Source organism: Mauremys mutica, chromosome 1, assembly GCF_020497125.1.
Source record: "Mauremys mutica isolate MM-2020 ecotype Southern chromosome 1, ASM2049712v1, whole genome shotgun sequence".
Classification (NCBI taxonomy): Eukaryota; Metazoa; Chordata; order Testudines; family Geoemydidae; genus Mauremys; species Mauremys mutica.
In genome coordinates this window covers 373,533,786-373,557,863 of record NC_059072.1, presented here as the reverse complement: position 1 = coordinate 373,557,863, position 24,078 = coordinate 373,533,786, and the positions used below count along the sequence as shown (strand labels likewise).

Below are 24,078 nucleotides of genomic sequence, written 5' to 3'. Positions count from 1 at the left end.
TTTAGGGCACACCATACGGGGGTAGATCACTGGGCATTGGGTGGGCAAGTACAGGCGGCAGCAGGGAGAGAAGCAGAGCTCACAGGGGGCTTGGGGAATTGGGGGGCAGGTCACAGGGGAGTGTAGTTCTCCCTACAGATGTATCCTGGACTCCCTTTATTCCTTTTGCTGTAATGCACCAGCTTAAAGTGGCTGGGTCGAAGTGGTGAGAGCCTTCTCCAGGCACCAGCTGGCAGCCGGGTTCCTTTAGCTCAAGCATCACAGGTCTGTACTTTTGGTACTGACGATCCAGGGTTCGGTCCCCACTGACAGCGCACAGTGCGTCGTCACACCAGCCCTACAGTGACCCTAGGTTCATACAGTGCCAAGCTACGTGGGACCGGGGATGGCACGCTGGGTGCGGCGCTCGGAGGTGCAGGTGTGGCCAGGAAAGCGACTGGTCATTCCCACCGGTGGCTTCCCTGAGCAGCTCTGCACTTGGAAATGCGAAGGGGAACGTGACTCTTTGTCTGCTGGTGCGGCGCGCTCCGGCCAGGTTCGGAGTCCCAGGCTGGGTTTTTTCCTGCGGTTTGTCTGCCCTCAGGACTGAGCTGGGGGCAGTTTCACCGCTGAGCCGCGAGGCAGAATGGAGGGTGGCTTTGCTTGGCCCCCGTAAATCAGTGTTCTTCCCTGCAGCCAGGAGGGCGAGGACCAACCCTCCATTGCTGTCTGTGATCTAAACAGGCAGGAGCCAGCAGTTACCAGGGACGATTCCACAGCCTGGCTTCAATGAAGCCTGGTCGCAGCAGCAGCTGATTCCCAGCCCTGGAGGGGGAACCCTCCGAAGGCTGCTGTCCCTGGAGGATGAGGGTGGAAAGTCGGGGAGGGAATTGGTCAGGTGCAAATGAAGGAGCTGGGGGAATTGGGTGGCTTAGGACAGTGGTTCTCAACCAGGGGTACACGTACCCCTGGGGGTACGCAAGGGTCTTCCAGAGGGTACATTGACTCATCTAGATATTGGCCTACTTTTACCACAGGCTGCAAACAAAGCACCAGCAAAGTCAGTACAAACTACAGTTTCATACAGACCATGACTTGTTTAGCCTGCTCGATATACGCTACACTGAAACATGAGTACAATATTTATAGTCCAATTGATTTATTTTACAGTGATAGGGGAAATGAGAAAGGCAGCAATTTGTCAGTAATAGTGCGCTGGGACACTTGTCTTTTTGTCTGATTTTGTAAGTCGTTTTTAAGTGAGATGAAACTTGGGGTGCGCAAGACAGAACAGACTCCTGGAAGGGGTCTGGAAAGGTGGAGAGTCGCTGGCTTAGGGCCATTGTCTCTTTCCTGGATCTCTAGTGTGCCAGTTCTGACCTGGCCTGTGTCAGGAGGAGCTGTAAGTTATTGCCTGGTACACCGCTACCTCACTAGAACACCACCCGATACAACGGGGGAGGGATAGCTCAGTGGTTTGAGCATTGGCCTGCTAAACCCAGGGTTGAGAGTTCAATCCTTGTGGGGGCCACTTAGGGATCTGGAGCAAAAATTGGTCCTGCTAGTGAAGGCAGGGGGCTGGACTCAATGACCTTTCAAGGTCCCTTCCAGTTCTAGGAGATAGGTAATAATAATTGGAGATATACCAAACATGGGTTCAGATATAACATGGGAAAGCAGTGCTCCAGGGGGGCTGAACACTCCAGTGGATCAAAGCAAGTTCAGTATAACACAGTAAGATTTTTTGGCTCCCAAGGACAGTGTTAGATCGAGGTAGAGGTGTATATGACACTGGTCTCAGCCCAACTCCCAAAACCAGGGTTGGCCCCCTCATTAGAACTCCCAAGAGAGTGGGCTGTGAAAGCCGCCCAGGGGCGAGTGTTGGGCGTCAGACGTACTGGTTTTGGGCTGTGAACGCTGCTGTTGCCGTGGCTGGTGGACGGCTGAATGGAGAACTTCGCTCTCCGAGTGCGTCTGGCGGGTTTCACCATGATAAAATCACGGCTCAGCGAACGAAATGAGCTTTTGCTGCCCCGGTGGTCTGGTGCGCCCCGTTCGTTCTGAGCATTCATCAGCACACCCTGCGGCACGTGGCGGTAGCCAGCCTTTCCCCGGCTGACGCTTGCACTAGCAATCTGCCAGGATCCCACGCGCCAAATCTAATTTGCATTAGCTGGTGCGCACTGAAGCTGTCCCCAGCTTTAGTATCTGTGTGCATACTGTTGAAACTACAGAGAACTGCATGCAACGGCACCAGGCGCTGGACGCGGGGCAAGCAGTGTCCATAGGATGCACCTCCTTGTTAAAGATGGAAGACGTCCACGTTTCGACGGAGGAAACCAACAGCACCAACTGGCTTGCAGTGTATGAGGGTCATACATGGCTAATATTGTCTCTGCCTGAACTCGTGTTGTGCTGTTACTATTAGTATATTCTCCTTTTTGGACTGTTTGCCTGTAGACAAAACTACCAGGAATCAGATTTAGATTAAATCTCAGGAGACTCTTGCTAACTGTAAGGCCAGGAGGACAATGGAACAGACGCCTAGGGAGGTCAGGGAATCTCCTTCACTGGAGGTTTTCAAAAAGAGGCTGGGTAGCCGTCTGTCTTGGGTGGTTTCTCTTGCCTCTTGGCAGAGAGTTAGACCGGATGACCCTAGCGGATTCTGTGCTGGAGGCCTGGTTAGTGTGATTGGATGCTTCTTTAGATGTGCCCACTCAACATGGTATCCCAAATTAGCCTGAGTTGTAGCTTTCGTCGGCTCTCTCTCAACACGAGGATGATAGCTGCGGGGGACGGGGTGAGTTATAACTCTAGGAAGGTAGAGATGCCGGTATTTGAGTCATAGAATCATAGAATTCAAGATCAGAAGGGACCATTATGATCATCTAGTCTGACCTCCTGCAAGATGCAGGCCACATTAGCCGATCTACCCACTCTTTTAGCAAGCGACCCCTGCCCCATGCTTCGGAGGAAGGCGAAAAACCTCCAGGGACACTGCCAATCTGCCCTGGAGGAAAATTCCTTCCCGACCCCAAATATGGCGGTCAGCTGAACCCCGAGCATGCGGGCAAGACTCTCCAGCCACACCCTCTGAAAGAGGTTAAGAATATCATATTATTGACCCAATTTGACCCAATTAAGTACCAGTTTGGCACTTAATTGACCTATTGACTAAGCCCGTTATCCTATTATACCATCTCCTCCATAAACATCCAGTGGTTCGTCTGGGATGCCGTGTGCTTTAGCGGAAGACAAAAAGGACCATATGATGTATTTCTGGCGCTCCGATACCATGGTGATGGGTGCAGCAGGAGAACCCAACTCTGAATATGTGTTTTGATACAGACCAATGCAAAGTCCTACACCTAGAAACAAAGAGTGTGGCACCTAGGCACAGAATGGGGGACTGCATCCTGGAAAGCAGCGACCGTGGAAGTGGGTAAGCTCCCAGTGCCATCCTGTGACAAAAGGGCTGTATAAAGGCCAGGAGAAAGGAGGTGTTTTGACCTCTGTCAGTGGCAAAATACTGGAATACCACGTCCAGGCCTAGCGTCTGCGTTTTAAAAAGAATGTTGTAAAATTGCAGCGGGTGCAGAGAAGAGCCGCAGAAATGGTTCAAGGGCTGGAGAAAATGCCTCGCGGTGAGACCGAAAGAGCTCAGTCCGTTTAGCTCGTCCAAAAGAAGATAAAGAGGTGACTTGATTACAGCGGATAAGGGTGTCCGTGGGGAGGAAATACGGGGTCCTAACGTCGTCTTTAATAAATGGTGAATTCTCCAGCTCTTGCTGTCTTCAGATCAAACCTGGAGGGAGGCCTTTCGGGGAGATACACTTAAGTCAAATGCAAGTGACTTGCTCAGCCCAGGGGAAACGTCGTGGCCTGGGTTACACAGGAGGGCAGGATGATCTAATGACCCCTTCGGGCCTTGAACTCTGTGAATATAGAGCAACACTGTATCATGGGAAGAGATTTATTCCTGATTCCCTCAATTCCTGGCTTGAAGCACTGACAGCCCCGGTCACGGTTTTCCCTTAGCTGCAGTGATCTGCAGATGCTAGCGAAGTAGCAAGACCCATTCCGCTCCCAGCCCTGTTTGGATCCTCTTCTAACGTGTCTTTAAGTTTCAAGGCACAGTAATGCAAAAGCTTAATTTGATTTTTTTTTTTAAATCTAAATACAAAAAGCATTAACGGTTTCATTGGAAGCCGGCCGGAGCTGGGTCGTTGGGGCAGTGGGGGTGAGTCTCCTTAGCTAATGTCACGACTTCTTTGCGGGCAGCGGGGTTTTCTGCAGCTTGCGCTTCTTGAAGAAGCTGTCAGGTTGCGCTTTTCAAAACCCCTCCACGTTAGCCTCACCCAGCTCCCGTAGTCGCCAATGGGGGAGTCTCATTGACTTCAGGGAGAGCAGAATTAGGCCAGCGCTGAGCCCTTTGGAAAACCTTGCATGCGGTTGCCGCAGCAAACTCCTTCCGGCAATGCCAGCCTTTCTCAGAGGCTTGATATCCTCCAGGGACTGTGACGTTCTGCGGAGGGGTCGGGCGGCTGCAGCAGATTGGGGCCTGCAGCATCAGCTGACGCAGATTCCAACAGGCGCAGGCAAACGGTGCACTCGCAGCTGTCTGGAAAGGAGCCAGCCCTGCCTCCTGGCTGGCAGCGGTTCTTGGATCCTTTCCCCAGCCCTCGGTGCCCGCTGGGAGGGGAAGGTTCCCCCCGTCCTCTCTTCTGAGCCTGTGTGGAGGGAGGAGAGGCGCCCCTGTTGGGAAGCAAAGGGGTGCTGGGGCCCCTGCGTTCCCCTGCTCGCACAGTGTGTGTTGGACTGGCGGACGAAGTGAGGAGTGGCTCGGTGCACCAGGGCATTCTCCAGACGGCTCCTACTCCAGGCAGACGTTATACTAAAAAGCTCCCGAGTGCGGAGAGGGAAGACGTGCTCTTTCCCAGGAGCTGCCTTTTCTTTCCTCGTGGAGCTAGTGGGGTGCCCCGGCTGTACCCCCAGCCCTGTGATCACGGCCCTGCAGGAGAGGGAAAGCTGGGGGTGAATGCAGGGAGGGTAGAAGATCTCTCCACCCTGGAGGCAGCCCAGTGGCCAGCCTGTAAGATGAGCCCCACTCCCCAAGATCAATATCGGACGTTGGTGTATTTCACCCTGGTGGGTATACTGCTTGGGCCTGCTCTAGTGACTTCCGACCGAGGGCCTCAGTGCGTGTTACAGGCATGTCGGTGAGCTGGGGAAGTGTTATCCCTGTTTGGCAGGTGGAGAAACCGAGTTGCAGGGCGGGTGATGTGACCAGCAGAGTCACACAGAGAATCAGTGGCAGAGCTACATTGATGACATCTTCATCATCTGGAGCCATGGGAAGGAGACTCTGGAAAAATTCCACCATGATTTCAACAGCTTCCACCCCTCCATCAACCTCAGCCTGGACCAATCTACACGGGAGGTCCACTTCCTAGACACCACGGTGCAAATAAGTGATGGTCACATTAACACCACCCTATACCGAAAACCTACCGACCGCTATGCCTACCTTCATGCCTCCAGCTTCCATCCCGGACACACCACAAGATCCATTGTCTACAGCCAAGCACTGAGGTACAACCGCATCTGCTCTAACCCCGCAGACAGAGACCAACACCTAGAAAATCTCCACCAAGCATTCTCAAGACTACAGTACCCACACGAGGAAATAAAGAAACAGATCAACAGAGCCAGACGTGTACCCAGAAGCCTCCTACTGCAAGACAAGCCCAAGAAAGAAACCAACAGGACTCTACTAGCCATCACATACAGTCCCCAGCTCAAACCCCTCCAACGCATCATCAGGGATCTACAGCCCATCCTGGACAATGATCCCACACTTTCACAGGCCTTGGGTGGCAGGCCAGTCCTCGCCCACAGACAACCTGCCAACCTGAAGCATATTCTCACCAGCAACTGCACACCGCACCATAGTAACTCTAGCTCAGGAACCAATCCATGCAACAAACCTCAATGCCAACTCTGCCCACATATCTACACCAGCAACACCATCACAGGACCTAACCAGATCAGCCACACCATCACCGGTTCATTCACCTGCACATCCACCAATGTAATATATGCCATCATATGCCAGCAATGCCCCTCTGCTATGTACATCGGCCAAACTGGACAGTCTCTAAGGAAAAGGATAAATGGACACAAATCAGACATTAGGAATGGCAATATACAAAAACCTGTAGGAGAACACTTCAACCTCCCTGGCCACACAATAGCAGACCTTAAGGTGGCCATCTTGCAGCAAAAAAACTTTAGAACCAGACTTCAAAGAGAAACTGCTGAGCTCCAGTTCATCTGCAAATTTGACACCATCAGCTCAGGACTAAACAAAGACTGTGAATGGCTTGCCAATTACAGAACCAGTTTCTCCTCCCTTGGTTTTCACACCTCAACTGCTAGAACAGGGCCTCATCCTCCCTGATTGATCTAACCTCGTTATCTCTAGCTTGCTTCTTGCTTGCTTATATATACCTGCCCCTGGAAATTTCCATTACTTGCATCCGAAGAAGTGGGTATTCACCCACGAAAGCTCATGCTGCAAAAACATCTGTTAGTCTATAAGGTGCCACAGGATTCTTTGCTGCTTCTACAGAACCAGACTAACACGGCTACCCCTCTGATAAGTGGCAGAGCTGGGAGTGGAACCAGGTCTGCTCCTAGAGGTGGGGATAGAACCCAGGAGTCCTGGCACCCAGGTCCATGCTCTGACCATTGGACCAGACTCCCCTTGGCGCAGAGAATGCGTGGTCTGCTTGTTGCTAGGAGTGAGAGGACAGAGGCTTTGGGTGTCTGAGAGATGGGCTCTCAGGTGTGTCTTGTATGGGTGTGTTTGTGTCTCATTTAGCACAGACAGTAAGTAGAAGAGCCTAAGCATCTGTGGCTGGTGCGTGGTTAATGTAGGCTGCAGCGTCAAGGCCTGCTTGACAGCTGAGCCCTCTGCTAGCAAATGTCTTCCCCCTACCATCATGGTCACCTCCTCGCCTTATCTTGGGTGAATGAAATAGACTGAGCGTCTCTAGCCTCTCGCTGTAAGACTGGTGTCCCAGACCTCAGATCATTCTTGTTTGAACAGCAGGATTCAGCAGTTCAGCCCCAAATAAGCGTCTTCCCATTCCAGTCTGTGCTCACGCGCCTCTCATCCCCCTCCAGGATGTCCCCCGTCACATTTCAGGTGGGGACGCCTGATCTGAATTTTCCTCTAAACCTTCCCCTCTGCCTCCTCGCCCAGTTACTGCTGAAAAGCTCCCTGCGCCCAGCCTGGATACCTCCTCCACTCCCATCACGTGAGCCGCACCCCTCGTCCGCTATGTTCACTTCGCCGTCTGCTTCAGCGGCTGCCTCCCCTCCGAGTCCCCACACGGCAACACCCTCTCCTCCCTCCGTCCTTGTTCTCAGCTCCTGCCCGCCCATCTCTCTTCCCACCTTCTTCCAGGCTGCTCCCCCTTGGATCGCCTCCTCCTCCTGCGGGACTCACCGGGCCGCTTCCGTCTCCATGTCCAAACCTTCCGCCCAAGTTGGGTCTGGTGTACGAGTCCATGAGGCCAGCACCCGTCAGGACTTGTTCACTCTTGCTGTTAATCAGCCAGACGCAGGCATGCTCCTCAGCCAGTGTGCAGCCTTCTGCCTGCTTGCACATACCAGACTGTCTGTGCCTCACTTACACTGCAGCTCCTTGGGAACCACGCCCACTCCTCTCTGAGCTCAGGAACCACGCTCACTAAATACCCGTGAAACCCAGGCCCCTTAAAAGCTCCACTTGCTCTGAAACGACACCTGAGGCTTCATGCAAAAGATTTTGTGGTCCTTAGAAATGCAAGGGGACCTTAATCTAAATCTAGTGGGATGCAGAGCCAGCAATGTTCATGCAGGTGTAGTTCCCAGATTAACCTTAACTCTGCCCCCTGTGCTGCTGTCCTGTAACCATCCACTCTCTTGAAGTAGCCAGAGACAGACACCCCCCTCCCCCCCGCAACCCTTTTCAGACATAACTTTCCAGGAGAGTTCATAGACCCACATGTCCCCTACCAACCCTTCACATACAGACAGGAAATTCTCGCTTCTCCAGGGACTAACTTTGCTTCCATGCCAATACACATGAATATAGCCCCATCTTGTCACATGGTGATATAATCCACTGACCTTCCAGGCTCGCTGCGAGATGGTTGGGGGGGGGCGTTTCTGCTGGTATAAGCCGTTGGGTGAAGTTGTGAGGGAGTCTCTGACCCATATTTAGAAGTGAGCGGGGTCTGGGAAGGACTCGGCCCTGTAAGAGGGGGGTGGGTGAGGACACCAGGGCCGTGCGGGATATGTACCCTGTGCCAGCATTGGCAGGGGCACCAATGGCGGAGTTAAAACTGATGCTGAAATGCTGGTCAGGACAAAAATCCAATTGTTGTTAATAAACAAACGGCCTTTCCTGTTCTCCTAACAACAGGTGAGATAATGAACCTGGAAACGATTTAAAATTTGAATTTGCTTCTCTGACGCCAGCTGCTCACACTTGGCATTTCTCATTGGTTTGATTAGCAAAACGGGATTGTCCGTTTCACTTCCACCTCCCCCTTTCTCATCACTTCCGAGCCCCAAGGCGCCTGCATGACGCCGCGGTGTTACTTTGCCAATGCCGAAAAGGAGTTTTGCTCGTCGGTTGTCTCGCTTTTACTTTATTTTTACGTTTAATAAAAAATACTTTGGCATTTGAGAGTGTGGTATCCCTTCAGCTTAGAATTGCCTAATAATTTATGTTTAAAGTCTCAACTCGAGCGTTCTCTTAAGTAAGGGCTTTGCTAGCATGACAAGGTTAAAGTGTTAATCGGGCCCTACTGATTTTTTGTTCGGTCAGATGCGTGTCTAATTGTTATTTTGAATCTTACTATTTGTCTCTGTCCTGAAGCAGTGAGTTCCACGGGTGAACGATGTGTGGCGTGTTTCAAAGATCTATATTTCTGGAGGACTGGCTGGCTCAGGGGCAAACTGGTGCCACCCCTGGCGCTCACGCACTAGCCTGTTTGCAGTCGCAGCAGGGAGGCTCCCAAGGTGTAGTGCTATCTCTGAGAGGTGGCAGTATTATCCCCATACATGTAGGGGGGAGCGGAGAACCAAGAGGTTTAAATCAGTGATTCTCCACCTTTCCAGACGACTGACCCCCCCTTTCAGGAGTCCGATTTGTCTTGCGTGCCCCCAAGCGTCACCTCACTTAAACACGACTTGCTTACACAATCAGAGCCTTCAAAGGGCAGGTCTTCCACCGTTGACTGGACTTCCCTGGGGAACCCGGAGATGCACGGTGCATGACCACCGATGTTGCAATGGGTCTTCCAGCCGGGTCTGTTGAGTCAAGTGACGGTGTAGCGCCGTGCTGGCGATGAGGTGGCCTTCGGCAGTGTTGGCTTTACACTGGTCTTTTTTGTCATCTGGCAATTATGGTAATTTTCTGGTAATATTTCTGGTAATATGGTAATTTTATAGTAGTAATTATGGCAATTTTCACTCCGTGCATGTGAAGAAGGGTTTTTTTACCCACAAAAGCTTATGCTGAAATAAATCTGTTAGTCTCTAAGGTGCCACAGGTACTCCTGTTCTTTTTACAAATACCAGTGTGTCACAGCGCACTGTTACTGAAAACGTGCTGACCGTCTCCTTTCTGCTGTAGAATTATAAAGTAAATCAATTGGACTATAAATATTGTACTTACGTTTCAGTGTAGCGTATATCGAGCAGGCTAAACAAGTCATTGTCTGTATGAAGTTTTAGTTTGTACTGACTTCGCTAGTGCTTCTTTTTGCAGCCTGTTGTCACATGTGACAGAGCGATTCTGGCGGGACCCAACTGAGAGTGCCAAATCAGGACCAATTGCTCAAACAGGGCAGTCACAGCCCTAGGCTGGGGTTTTTCCACCTCTAAGGCCAACCAAACCAGCCAGACAAAAAGGACTTTGGTCTCACCCCACTGGCTAACCACAAGTCACACAAGCAATTTCCTTAGACACTCCAGTCTCCCAGCATCACCACCAGTGCACTCGTCCTGGGGATGAATGGTTATGAAAACCAACACCCCAATAAAAGAAAACGGTTCCCTCGATCCCAAAGGACCAAGCCCCAGACCCAGGTCAATATACACATCAGATCTTACCCACAAATCACGCTGTTGCCAATCCTTTAGAATCTAAAATCTAAAGGTTTATTTACAAAGGGAAAAAGGTGGAAATGAGAGGTAGAATTGGTTAAATGGAATCAATTACATACAGTAATGGCAAAGTTCTTAGTTCAGGCTTGCAGCAGTGATGGAGTAAACTGCAGGTTCAAATTGAGTCTCTGGAACATCCCCCGCTGGGATGGGTCATTCAGTCCCTTGTGTAGAGCTTCAGTTTGTAGCAAAATCCCTCCAGAGGTCAGAAGCAGGATTGAAGACAAGATGGAGATGAAGCATCAGCCTTATATAGACTTTTCCAGGTGTAAGAATCTCTTTGTCTTCACTGTGGAAATTTACAGCAAAATGGAGCCTGGAGTCACATGGGCCAGTCCCTGCATACTTTGCTGAGTCACAAGGCGTGTCTGCCTTCTCTCCATGGGTCCATTGTGTCCTTAATGGTCCTTAATGGGCCATCAAACAGGCTAGGCAGAGCTAACACCAGCTTGTCTGGGAGGCTTCCCCCAGAAGCACAGCACAAACTTGAAATACAGACAGCATAAAGCCAACATTCATAACTTCAACTAAAAATGATACACAGACATACAGACAGCATAATCCTAACCAGCAACCCAGAACCTGGTCTTAGACACCTTAGATGACCCCCTTTACCTAAGGTTTGGTGCCACTACAGGACCTTGGTTGCACCCCATGTTCTATATGGTCCCCATTTATATCAATAACGTCACACCCCCAACGCAAAATTGATGCAGGAAGGGATGACAAAACATCGCTGACTGCATCCCAAGAGCCCCCTTTCCTTGGGTCTGTCTCACTACAGCTAGTGTTGGGCTAGAGGCCGTACCAGTGTATAACCGAAATGGTTTATCAAAGTCATGTTCAATAACATGAATGGATCTCTTTACAAACTCAAGGTATAACTTGGTTAGCTTTTGCAGCATGGTTCCTGTATGTTTCATGTGATCTTGCCAAGAGCTAAAGAAAATAGCTACTTTATCCATACCAGTTCTGGCCAATGTTTTGAACCCAAATAACATTAAACCAATGTAGATATTGAGGTTGTTCATAGTACAGGAATCTTGGCATTTAGCCATGAAAGCAATATGGTAGTGTGCCTCAGTTTCCCCTTTCATACAGCACATCAGGTCTGGAATGTATTTTCCCCTGTGAAAAGTTCCAACACTGTTTACATGCATTAACTGTGAAACATCAGTATAGCAAGGCCCTTTAACATAAAGTGTGTTTTCATGTATTCCTTTCAACATGTTTAAGGGATTTTCCAAAAGATTAGGCACATTGTACATTGTTACAGTTCTTGGCCATAGCAACACATTAGTTACAAAAATTAGCATTAGCAATAACAACAAATTCATTGCAAGTGTCCATTTACAATCATGTTTGTCATGCCACACCCTTGGCTCAATACCATTGGAGTTTGGGCATTTTAGGGTTAACCTGTGGCTTCCCTTTGCAAAATTCAGTCTTCTCTTTCCTTCTGGATTAAACCCTGATTTCTCTTGCTTAACAGAATTCACTGGCTGATGGGGCGGGCCCTCTGTGCTAACAGCTATTAGCAATTCTGTCTTCTCCCTGCCAGCCAAGTAATTCGCATCAACCCAGACACTAGCTTTTAACTCTTCAGCTGCTATGGATTCCAAGGCTGGACTTTGTCTCACCGAGGTACCACACAAATCCAAAGAGTCTGAGGGTGAGAGCTGGCTTGCTCTCCCCTGCCTCCTCAAGCATTTAGCCATACAACTGTTCTGCTCTGAAACACCAGTAACTGAATCTGTCCTCAGATCCTGAAGCACAGACTGCTCACTTACAGATTCAGCATGGAGACATTCCTGTCCCAACAGCATTGTCTCCCCACCAACAAGCTGGCCACACACAGCCAGGTGGTTATAGGGCTGCTCAACTTCCTTAACAGCTTCTACTCCACCTGAGACCTTTTCAAAGCTGCCCACACTGGATCTCTCAAAAGGAAAGTCAGTGGATCCATTCACAACAGAAAATTTCTGGCTGTTAGGAACTGAAACTTTCTTGATTAAATCACTTTTACACCCTTCAGTTGCAGTAAACTGCTTGCACAGGCTACCATGGGGATTCCTTTCCCTAGGAGCTTCTCTAAGCAGCAATTCACCCCTCTCAGAAATTCTGCCCTTCCCCTCTTCACCTAGGGCTTGCTCTAAAGGAACACTTCCCTGAGCAACCACAGATGCTACAGACTTTCTAGATAACAGGTCAGAAGCAGTCTCCTTCCCTTGGCCATGAACAAGTTCAGGAATCTTTTCCTTCTTGCTACAAGTTGTCAAACTGTCAGTCGGTAACACAATTAAATCACCTTTATGCTCTCCTTGTGCCCTGGCTAGGGTATCACCCTGATCAGACAGAGTTGCTACACCCTTTTCCAACCACACATTAGCAACTGGCAAACTACAAGCACCAGAACTGTCTGGTCTTTGGGACCTTGCTAAGACACTAACTGGATGCAACCTAGTCACAGTGCCATTCTCCCCAGCAGACACAAACTCCGGACTATTCCCTTCCTGGGCTTTAGCTGTATTTACAACCAACTCCGAGACAACTGAATCACCCTCAACCATCACAGGCTGAAAGGCCCCTTCTGTTTGCTCCACAGACACAGAAGAGTCGGAGACACATTCTCCTTTACCAGACACACAGCTTGGGATCTCATTTCCCTTGTCCCAGCACACAGGGCTGTTCACAGACAACTGCTTGGAGACCGAGGTAGCTCCCTTCATAGGCAAGTCAATACCCCTGACAGAGACAGGCACATTCCCTTCACTGTCACATTTCTCCACACAGGAAACAGGTAAGGGATATGGACACTCATCTTCCACTATCCCTCCCTTCCCAAACTGCTGATTAGACAAAGCCATCAGCTCACAAGGCTGCCTAGGCTCCTCCAAACTTTCCCTACCAGGCACATTGCCTCTCCCAATAGAGAAGCTGCTGCTTTTTTCACTACACTGAGCTACTTTTAGCAAATCACAGTTACCCATTTCAGGTTTACTTCTACAAGCTGCACTAGCCACCAATGCATTACCCATTACAAATTTACCCTCTCCTTCCTCAGTTAGGGCTTTAACCTGACCATCTACTTTAATCTGCTCCTGAGAAACATTTTCCTCATCCATGAGATCTTTCTGCTCTTGATCTAACTTCAGATTGACTTCTGAGACATGAGACAGACATTCAGAAACTTCATTCCCAGACAAGCTGCTTTTTTGCACAGACAAACCTTTGGAGCAACCCACCTCAGGCAAATCATTGCTCACAATAGACACAGGTTTAAGATTATTCCTCTCCTGTGACTGGCTACCTGGATTGAACAAAGCTTCAACATTTTCCCCAATTAAAAGATCTTTAGGCAATAACTTCCTGACGCCAGCTATCACTTCATGCTGAGCCCCATTCCACTCAAGGTGGATTCTGGCTAAAGGCACATGGACAGTAAACTCACAGAGGATCACAACATTCACACTCTGATTCGGTAAATAATCTTCCTCTTTGACCAGATCTGCTTTAACAAGAGTGATGTTAGAAGCCATAATTTGCCCTAAACAGCTTTTACCATTGACTTTTACACACTCTATGAATTTTCCATTACCATTCCCATCCATAGCACTGGCACAATTTATGGGGCCACCCCCTACTGAACACACAGTAACAGCATTGACATAAAAGGTGGCATTGTTGGGGTACATTTGGTTACCCCCAGACAACTGCTCAGATTTATACAACATACCAACATTGTTACAAACTGGACTTTCAAGAGGATACAGTCTCTGCTGTTCTTCCATTGCTTTTTTGACTTGGATTTGGAGTCTAGCTATCTCCTGTTGCATCTGTTGAGTTTTCTCCTCAGCAGCCAGCAGCTCCAGACGCCTCTTACGAGCTTTTTCTTCTCTCTTAGCAACTTCTTTCTTTCTCTCATCAGCCTCTTTCTCCATTCGAATTTCTGCCAGTTCTTGCTCATAATCAAACTGCAGGCTGTCTCTCAAGGCTTGCAGTTTCCTTGCTTTTCCTGATGCTTTCTGCCTCATGGTCACTGATCTTTAACCAACCAAACTCTCAATCCCAAAGTTAAAATTTGGATAGCGTGGGGCTCTGACCCAAAGCTTAATTGACCTGGTTCTGTGGATCCAAGCACGACTACGCCACTGTGACGGAGCGATTCTGGCGGGACCCAACTGAGAGTGCCAAATCAGGACCAATTGCTCAAACAGGGCAGTCACAGCCCTAGGCTGGGGTTTTTCCACCTCTAAGGCCAACCAAACCAGCCAGACAAAAAGGACTTTGGTCTCACCCCACTGGCTAACCACAAGTCACACAAGCAATTTCCTTAGACACTCCAGTCTCCCAGCATCACCACCAGTGCACTCGTCCTGGGGATGAATGGTTATGAAAACCAACACCCCAATAAAAGAAAACGGTTCCCTCGATCCCAAAGGACCAAGCCCCAGACCCAGGTCAATATACACATCAGATCTTACCCACAAATCACGCTGTTGCCAATCCTTTAGAATCTAAAATCTAAAGGTTTATTTACAAAGGGAAAAAGGTGGAAATGAGAGGTAGAATTGGTTAAATGGAATCAATTACATACAGTAATGGCAAAGTTCTTAGTTCAGGCTTGCAGCAGTGATGGAGTAAACTGCAGGTTCAAATTGAGTCTCTGGAACATCCCCCGCTGGGATGGGTCATTCAGTCCCTTGTGTAGAGCTTCAGTTTGTAGCAAAATCCCTCCAGAGGTCAGAAGCAGGATTGAAGACAAGATGGAGATGAAGCATCAGCCTTATATAGACTTTTCCAGGTGTAAGAATCTCTTTGTCTTCACTGTGGAAATTTACAGCAAAATGGAGCCTGGAGTCACATGGGCCAGTCCCTGCATACTTTGCTGAGTCACAAGGCGTGTCTGCCTTCTCTCCATGGGTCCATTGTGTCCTTAATGGTCCTTAATGGGCCATCAAACAGGCTAGGCAGAGCTAACACCAGCTTGTCTGGGAGGCTTCCCCCAGAAGCACAGCACAAACTTGAAATACAGACAGCATAAAGCCAACATTCATAACTTCAACTAAAAATGATACACAGACATACAGACAGCATAATCCTAACCAGCAACCCAGAACCTGGTCTTAGACACCTTAGATGACCCCCTTTACCTAAGGTTTGGTGCCACTACAGGACCTTGGTTGCACCCCATGTTCTATATGGTCCCCATTTATATCAATAACGTCACATCACACTAGGCCAATATCGAGATGAGTTGATGTGTATGTAGCCCTGGTCGAGAACCACTGGCTTAAATGACTTGCTGAGATCACACAGTCCGTCAATGACGGGGCTGGGACGCGAACCCAGGAGCCAGGACTAAAGGTACATTTTAGTCACGGGTAATTTCAGTAAAAGTCATGGACAGGTCACGGGCAGTAAACAAAAATTCACGGCCTGTGACCTGCCCGTGACTTTTACTATATACCCCCTGACTAAAACTTGGGGGAGGGCGCAGCCTGGGGGGTGCTGGGGAGGGAGTCTCAGCCTGGGGGCCTTGCAGGTGCTTGGGGGGCAGTGAGGGGGGAAGTCGTGGCCTAGGGGTGCACCGCAGGTGCTGAGGGGGGGGTTGTGGCCTTGGGTGCTGCGGATGCTGGGAGGGGGGGTTGCTGGGGCTGGGGCAGGCTCCATACCTGGCTCCTGGGAAGTGGGGACCCCAGCTCCTAGTTCCATGTGCTGCCTCCGCTCCGTCCCAAGCCCTGGTTCTGCAGCTCCCATTGGCTGGGAACCACGGCCAATGGGAGCTGCGGAGGCGGTGCCTGCAGGCGGAGGCAGCCCATGGAGCTAGGCACTGAGGGAGAGGAGCTCCTGCCTCCCTTCTGAGGAGCCCCCCCCCAGGTAAGCACCACCCCACCCCTGAGCCCCCCACGCCCAAACTCCTGCTGCGACTTCCGTGACAAACATGGAGCCTTAGTCCTGCCACTTGCGCCCGTGCTCTAAGCACTAGACCAGACTGCCTTCTCCATAAGGAGCAATAATTCGCTACAGAGAGAGACGGGGAAGTCAAAGCTAATTAAAGTTGCAGAGAGGCCAGGCAAAGAGAAGACGCTGCCGAGGGAACGTGTGTTTAGATGTCGTAGTGTTCTGGATACGTCGGTATCCCGTGTGTTTTTGCAATGAGCTCATCTCTATGATCCTTCACCTGCTTTGCCAGCGTCCGTGCAAATCGCTCACTTGTTGATCTCAAAAAGTCCCATTAGCAGGAGGGCTGCGGAGCCGGGATAATCACAGGGCCTGCTTGCAAGCCGGCCACCGATTACCGAACCCTTGCAAACAACCGCGGCAGGAGGAGACGTGTCCCTGCAGGGGCTGCCATCGATGACTCAGCAGCCTGGCCGGTTGGGACGTTCAGGTCGTCAGAGCTGAAGAGACAGGGAAGGAGATACAGTAACGTTCAGGGCGTCAGTCACCGAGCTGAAGAGACAGGGAAGGAGATACAGTATCTTCCACCCGCCTCACCAGCCCAGAGGTGCCTAGGCCGGCAATGACCGCACGCTGCTCCCATCAGAGGGGCGAGTGGGCATTGAGGCAGCAGGGAACGGCCTTGTGGTCGGAGATGATCCCGAGTGTCCTGCCGGCTCAGGACCGCTGCCTCGATGCTGCTTTGATCACTACGGGGGGCCGGTTTCCACACCACAGTGTTGGTACAATTGTCCTGGTGCATTGTGGGGTATTTGTTTGGCCTTTCACGGGAGAGTCAGTCATTGGTCACTGAGGGACGATGGATTTCAAAGAAGAAGGACCAATGGGCCGACCCGCTGTGGCAGACGGTCCTGATAGGAGGCGACAGGGAGCCGGAGGTTTGAGGAGCTGTTCCTGGGGAGAGGAATCGGGGCCGCTGCCCTCCCAGCCTAGGCTTGGGCCCAGGTTAGGGGAGGAGCCGTTTGGCCACTCACTACGTTTCATCTTTGGTAGGGCTTTCGTTGGCAACTAAGGGTTAATGACGTTCATAACCGGCTCCGCGCTCTGCCCATTTCCCCGCCTTCCCTGGAGCTGGCGGTTCAAATCCCAGCGGAGTCACCTTAGCCTGTTGTCCTCCTTGGCTAGATAAAGGGAACCCCAGGCCAGGCGCGGCCGAACCCCGCGGGGCTCGTGAGTCTCTTGCGGCTCTTCTGCAGTTAAAGTGCGGCTTGCGGAGCCCCCCGTGTCCCCCCCCGTTTTCCACTGGTGGGGGGAGGCTCAGGGCTGCTGCCAGAGCCGACTGGTGCCTCCTGAGAGTGGGGGAGCACGATTGAAATGTTCACCCTCCCCAACAGCGTGAGTCACATTCCCCAGGCATGTCCCGTCCCCCCCACCCCGGGTGACCAGGTGTCCGGACTTTAGAGGGACAGTCCTGGTTTTGGGGCTTTTTCTTATATAGGCTCTGCCTCCCCAAACAGCCAGGTGTGGCCCGGCCCCCGACCCTTATACGACCCCCCCGCTTCTTGCCCCCTGACGGCCCCCCAGGACTCCTGCCCCATCCAACCCCCCGTTCCCCCCCCGGCTCAGAGCATTGCGCCGGTGGTGGGGTGAGCTGAGGCTGCGGGGAGGGGGATCAGTGGGGGAGGGGCTGGGGACTAGCCTCCTGGGCCAGGAGCTCGGGGGCTGGGCAGGAGGGTCCCACGGGCCGGATGTGGCCCGCGGGCCATAGTTTGGCCACCTCTGCCCTAGTCCCTGCATCTCCCAGCGTTAGCGCGGCGTGGAGAGGCTGCGGCACACAGCTGGGAGCTGCAGGGCGGCTGCTGCTTTAGCTCCACAGGGAGAGGTAGCCGCAAAAAGCAGCGGCCGCCCTGCAGCTCCCAGCTGTGTGCCGCTGCCTCTCCCCACGGCCGCGGGGAGGGGGCCGGGTGGCACCGTGTGACCCTGGCAAAAATCTGGGGGGGGGGCACGTGACCCCACATGCCCATCCCCCCGTGTCACCTCATCTCCAGCTTCTGCCCAGCGGGGGGGGGGGGGGGGTCTAGGGGCTTGAGCCCCACGGGCCTCCTGACTCTCAAACGTCTGACGATTGTCGTACGCGGCTCCGACAGTCAGGCAGTTTGCCCCCCCCCCCCCGCTCTGTGTAACCAGCTGGGCCTGGCTTTGTAGCAGGAGGGGTCGGTTCAGTAGCCCTGTCTGTGCGGCGGGGAGGCTGACCATCCCATGGCGCTTGCCCTGAGAAGGGAGGGTTACCCCCGTGATCTCAGCCCAAAATACCCTTCTCCTCCACCCCCGAGGCGGCTGCCTTCCACCGGTGCGTTATGTCGGTGCCTTGTAAAGCAGGTGGAGATCGTTCACAGAGGTGCTCTGAAAGGCAACGTAGTGGCGGGATGCTAAAAATCATAAGCGGAGGACTCGCCGTACGGTGGATTTGTGACACAGGAAACAGCTGGAATATCTGAGAACTGAGGGTCTGTTAGTGCCGGGGTGTGCAGCCAGCCCAGCCCAGCCCACCCCGACAGCTATTAATGGATTAAGGGAGATAGAAGAAGGATGGAGGAGTGTTGTGTGGACTTGCTTGCTGGGAGTTTGATCTTTTCCCTGCACCATTTAACAGAGCAGGTCCAAAAATAACCCCGGTTTTGTTGACTGGGAGGGTAAGAAACTGGCTGTGTGTGCGCCGTTATCCAGCGCTGGATGGAGCACGTCAGACCTGCCTGGTTCCGTTACACGTCCTAGTAGTGGCAGCTGTACAGACGCTGTGGTGGCCATCGGGGATTGAACCGGGAGTTTCAGCACCAGAAACACAGGCCTGTCCGGCTTGAGCTAACGGAGTAACTCCTTGAGCAGTAGGTGGGTGGCGGCTGTTGTCAGTGGGCCCAGCCACTAGAGGGCGGTGCCGAGCCAGTGTGTTACACCCGTGCCAAGTTCCCCCTGCTGCTTTCTCCTTCGGCCAGGTTTGCGGAACGCCCCTCGCTGCTGGGACGCGATCCAGCCCTTGCTCTGCGCCGTGTACATGCCCAAGTGCGAGGACGGCCAGGTGGAGCTGCCCAGCCAGACCTTGTGCCAGGCCACGCGGGGCCCGTGCACCATCGTGGAGCGGGAGCGGGGCTGGCCTGACTTCCTCCAGTGCACCACAGACCGCTTTCCCGAGGGCTGCCCGGTAAGCAGGCGTCTTACAGCTCGCCGGTGTGCCCGGGTGAGGGTTATCGACAGGCAGTTTTCAAGCGTCCTGTGACTGGCACAGAACCGCGGCGAGACTGGCTTTCTTCTAACCCTGACTGGGGGAGAGGGGGAGATTCCCACGGCTATCTGCCCCTGGCCCCTTCCTGGCAGAGCCTCTGTGTCGACCCCTCTCCAGCCCGCCTCCCACGTCCCTTCCCCTCGCAGTTAAAGGAAGAGGACTCTGTCCTCGCACTGGGAGAACTGAAATGCTTCCACGCCACGCTGGCTTAGTGCAGGATGCCACAAGAAGGACTTTGGCTGGAAGGGGCTTTACGGACTCTGGGCTGGAATCCCAATCCCATGGAAATGGATGGCAAAACTGCCGTTGATTTCAGCGAGGCCGGGGTTTCACCCAATGGGTTCAGTGTCACCACCTCCCTGGGTGTGTGGAGTAATCCCTGTCAGAGGCAGGCCTGGTAAGCGGGTCCCCCAGAGGCAGGGAAGCTCTCAGTGGCAGATCTTGGACTCAGAACTCAGGAGTCCTGGTTCCCAGCCCTCAGCGTGGGTCGTCCTCGCATGACAGCGTCCCTCCGACCCCTAACGATCCCTTTCCTTCCCTCTCTGACCCCGCCCCCGTCCCCAGAACGAGGTGCAGAACCTCAAGTTCAACAGCTCAGGCCACTGCGAGGCCCCGCTGGTGCAGACGGACAACCCCAAGAGCTGGTACGAGGACGTGGAGGGCTGCGGCATCCAGTGCCAGAACCCGCTCTTCACGGAGCACGAGCACCGCGACATGCACCTGTACATCGCCGCCTTCAGCTCCGTCACCATCTTCTGCACCTTCTTCACCCTGGTGAGCGGGGCGGGCCGGGGGGCTGCGGGAAATCTGCATGGGCTCAGAGCACCCCCTGGTGGCTGGCGTGACCCTGTGCTGCCCCCGGCTGCGGGGCTGAGCAGTAGGGGTCTGGAGCAAGGGCAGGAATGGGTGACGCACAGCCATAGACCCCGGCCCATCTGCCGGCTCTTCTCTCCCACCCCCCACCCCGCCCCAGGCCACGTTTGTTGCCGACTGGAAGAACTCGAACCGTTACCCGGCCGTCATCCTCTTCTACGTCAACGCCTGCTTCTTCGTGGGCAGCATCGGCTGGCTGGCGCAGTTCATGGACGGGGCCCGCGGCGAGATCGTGTGCCGAGCCGACGGCACCATGCGGCTGGGAGAGCCGACGTAGGTACCTCCGCCCCACCCCCGTCTGTTTGCCTTCGCCCGCCCTGGGAGGGGCGGTGCTGCAGGCCCCAGGCCCAGCGGATGTGGTCAGGGAACCGGTGGGATTGGGGACAGGGCTGGCGATCTGGGCAAAACTCCCGCTGACTCCCACAGGATCAGGGTTTGGCTCAGAGCCCCTTACGGTGACGGGCCCTGCAGACTGCAAGGCCCTATCAGGGGGGCGTGGGCGCACTCTGGGTGCTGAGCCAGGCTAGCACGGGTCTGTCTGTCAGGAACAAGCCGGAGCGGAGTGGGGGATGGGGGAGAGACCCCCCTCCCGCCCCCCAGTCCTATCCCGTCCTGCCTCCCCAGCTCCAACGAGACCCTCTCCTGCGTGATCATCTTCGTCATCGTCTACTACTCGCTGATGTCGGGGGTGATCTGGTTCGTCATGCTGACCTACGCCTGGCACACCTCCTTCAAAGCGCTGGGCACCACCTACCAGCCGCTGCTCGGCAAGACCTCCTACTTCCACCTGGTCACCTGGTCCATCCCCTTCGTCCTCACCGTCGCCATCCTGGCCGTCGCCCAGGTACGGAGCACCCGGCACGGAGACCTCTGTGCCCACCCCACCCTGGGGACCCTCAGCGATGCTCCCCTCTCAGTGGAAGGGGGAAAGTCCTGCCACTCTCCCCTGGGGGTGATGAGTTTCTTGGTGAGCAGGAACCACCCCAGGGTCTCATCTCATTCCTGCTCCATTTGTTGACCCCGCTGCCTGTGGCCCTCCTGTAGGCGCCCTGTATCTGAACATCAGCTGTGTCCCCCAGTGAGGTTCAGCATTTCCCAGCCTCCCCACGTCGTGCCTTCCCTGCACTGACAGACTGCATGGGGCCTGCTTTTCTCCAGCCCATGCTCCCAAAGGCCATACCCAGGCTGCTCTAACCGACCCAGAGGGGGCACCAGCTTCCATCCCCATCCCACTCCCTCCCCAGTTTGCACCCGACGCCAGGGTCCTCTACAAAACCCGGGTCTACCAAATGGCAGAGCCAGAGGCTGCCACATCACCGGATGGGCACCAGCTTCACCCTGTAAAGGGACGGCACAGTCCCTGGTTGGCCAGCCCGTTCTCGTGAGATTTCCAGCCCAATCTCCAGGCTGGGGAAGGACGGACACTGATGGCTCTGCCCCGACCAGGTGGACGGAGACTCGGTCAGCGGCATCTGCTTTGTGGGCTACAAGAACTATCGGTACCGCGCTGGCTTCGTCCTGGCTCCCATCGGCCTGGTGCTGATCGTGGGAGGCTATTTCCTGATCCGAGGTGGGTGCTAACAACCCAGCGGGGTTTGGGCTGGGAACCTTCCGCGCTAAGGCAGGAAACGCTGTCCCCCGAGCCAAAGGAGTCAGTCCCTTAGCTGGGTGAAGCCTTATCTGTTATGAGACCAGCTTCTCCTGGGGAGAGAGAGACGAGCTTTTGAGCTACCCAGAGCTCTTTGGTCTGGGAAAGGTACTGAGAGCGTCACAGCTACATACCAGAGAAACAGAGAGTCTAGCATAAGTAGTTAGCACGTATCTAAGGGACCATTCAAGGGGAAGTGGCCCATTAACACCCCTCCAGTCATGGTGGGGGAAGGAAGGCAGTGGGGTCGGGGATTGTTAGTAGGTTACAAATTGTTGTAATAAGCCACAAATCCAGTGTCTCTGGTCAGTCCATGATTTTTAGTGTCGAGCAGAGTTAGGAATTTAAGCACCTGGCCCCATCTTTTGAAGGTGTTGTGCAGGTTTCCGTTGTGGATGAGGACGGAGAGCTCAGCTATGGAGTGATCGCGCTGCGAAAAGTGTTTGCCCACACGTGATAGGGCGGTTTTGTCTTTTACCCTTTTCCTGTGCAAATTCATTTGAGAGCATTGTGATTGTCTGGTTTCACTCCCATGGTTGTTCTTGGGGCATTAAACATGGGCGAAACCAGCCAATCCTGTATTTAGCTGTGACAAGGTCCCTCACCAAAGGCTCTGTAGCAAAGCAAGCTGTCCTGGGATAAGAGGGGAGGTTCTCTGATGGATCAGTGACTGGTTAGATGATAGGAAACAAAGGACAGGAATAACTGGTCAGTTTTCAGAATGGAGAGAGGTAAATAGTGGGGTCCCCCAGGGGTCTGTACTGGGCCCAGTCCTGTTCAACATATTCATAAATGATCTGGAAAAAGGGATAAACAGGTGGTAAAATTTGCAGATGATAGAAAACTACTCAAGATAGGTAAGTCCCAGGCAGACTGCGAAGAGCTACAAGAGGATCTCTCAAAACTGGGTGACTTGGCAACAAAATGGCAGATGAAATTCACTGTTGATAAATGCAAAGTACTGCACATTGGAAAACATGATCCCGACTGTACATATAAAACGGTGGGGTCTAAATGAGCTGTTGCCACTCAAGGAAGATCTTGGAGTCATGGTGCAGAGTTCTCTGAAAACATCCACTCACTGTGCAGCGGCAGCCAGACAGCGAACAGAATGTTGGGAATAATCAAGAAAGGGATAGATAATAAGACAGACAATATCATATTGCTGCTATATAAATCCATGGTACGCCCACACCTTGAATACTGCGTGCAGATGTGGTCGCCCCATCTCAAAAAAGATATATTGGAATTGGAAAAGGTTCAGAAAAGGGCAACAAAAATGATTAGGGGTCTGGAACGGCTTCCGTATGAGGAGATTAATAAAACTGGGACTTTTCAGCTTGGAAAAGAGACAACTAAGAGGGGATATGATTGAGGTCCATAAAATTATGACTGGTGGAGAAAGTAAACAAGGAAATGTTATTTACTCCTTCCCATAAGACACATACTAGGGGGTCACCAAATGAAAACAATAGGCAGCAGGTTTAAAACAAACAAAAGGAAGTATTTTTTCACACAATGCGCAGTCAATCTGTGGAACTCCTTGCCAGAGGATGTTATGAAGGCCAAGACTAGAACAGGGTTTAAAAAGGAACTAGATAAGTTCAAGACCTATTCATGGAGGACAGGTCCATCGATGGCTGTTAGCCAGGATGGGCAGGGATGGTGTCCCTAGCCTCAGAAGCTGGGAATGGGCGACAGGGGATGGATCATTTGATGATTATTTGTTCTGTTCATTCCCTCTGGGGCACCTGGCATTGGCCACTGTCAGAAGACAGGATACGGGGCTGGATGGACCTTTGGTCTGACTCAGTCTGGCCGTTCTTATGTGATGCTCTACGCACCATAGCCACCGAGTCTGTGGGTGCTCCAGGCTGCTCCCTAGCTGCTTGATCTGGCAGCCCTGGTCCCGGCTGATGCGCCTGTCCTGCTCTCTGTCTGTCCTAGGTGTCATGACTCTGTTCTCCATCAAAAGCAACCACCCCGGCCTGCTGAGCGAGAAAGCTGCCAGCAAAATCAACGAGACCATGTTACGGCTGGGTAAGCCGGGCGGGTTTGGGCTCGGCTCGTGCCTCGCTGCCGGCGTTGTACCCCGGGCCATGATCTCGCCCGTCCCAAAGGGCCAGCCTTGGGTAGGGGCCTCCCGGGGAAACCCAGGGCCTGCACAAAG

The 24,078-nt window shown here is 52.7% G+C and overlaps 1 protein-coding gene across 1 annotated transcript in view; it reads left to right on the top strand.

Moving 5' to 3' along the window:
• Positions 1-24,078, top strand: part of LOC123375072 (smoothened homolog) — a 39,684-nt gene that overhangs the window by 1,170 nt on the left and 14,436 nt on the right. The window contains exons 2-7 of the mRNA XM_045025674.1: positions 19,101-19,306; positions 19,952-20,161; positions 20,361-20,533; positions 20,885-21,104; positions 21,707-21,830; positions 23,856-23,948. Of these exons, the coding sequence (XP_044881609.1) occupies positions 19,101-19,306; positions 19,952-20,161; positions 20,361-20,533; positions 20,885-21,104; positions 21,707-21,830; positions 23,856-23,948 (1,026 nt within the window). The remainder of the gene's footprint in view (positions 1-19,100; positions 19,307-19,951; positions 20,162-20,360; positions 20,534-20,884; positions 21,105-21,706; positions 21,831-23,855; positions 23,949-24,078) is intronic.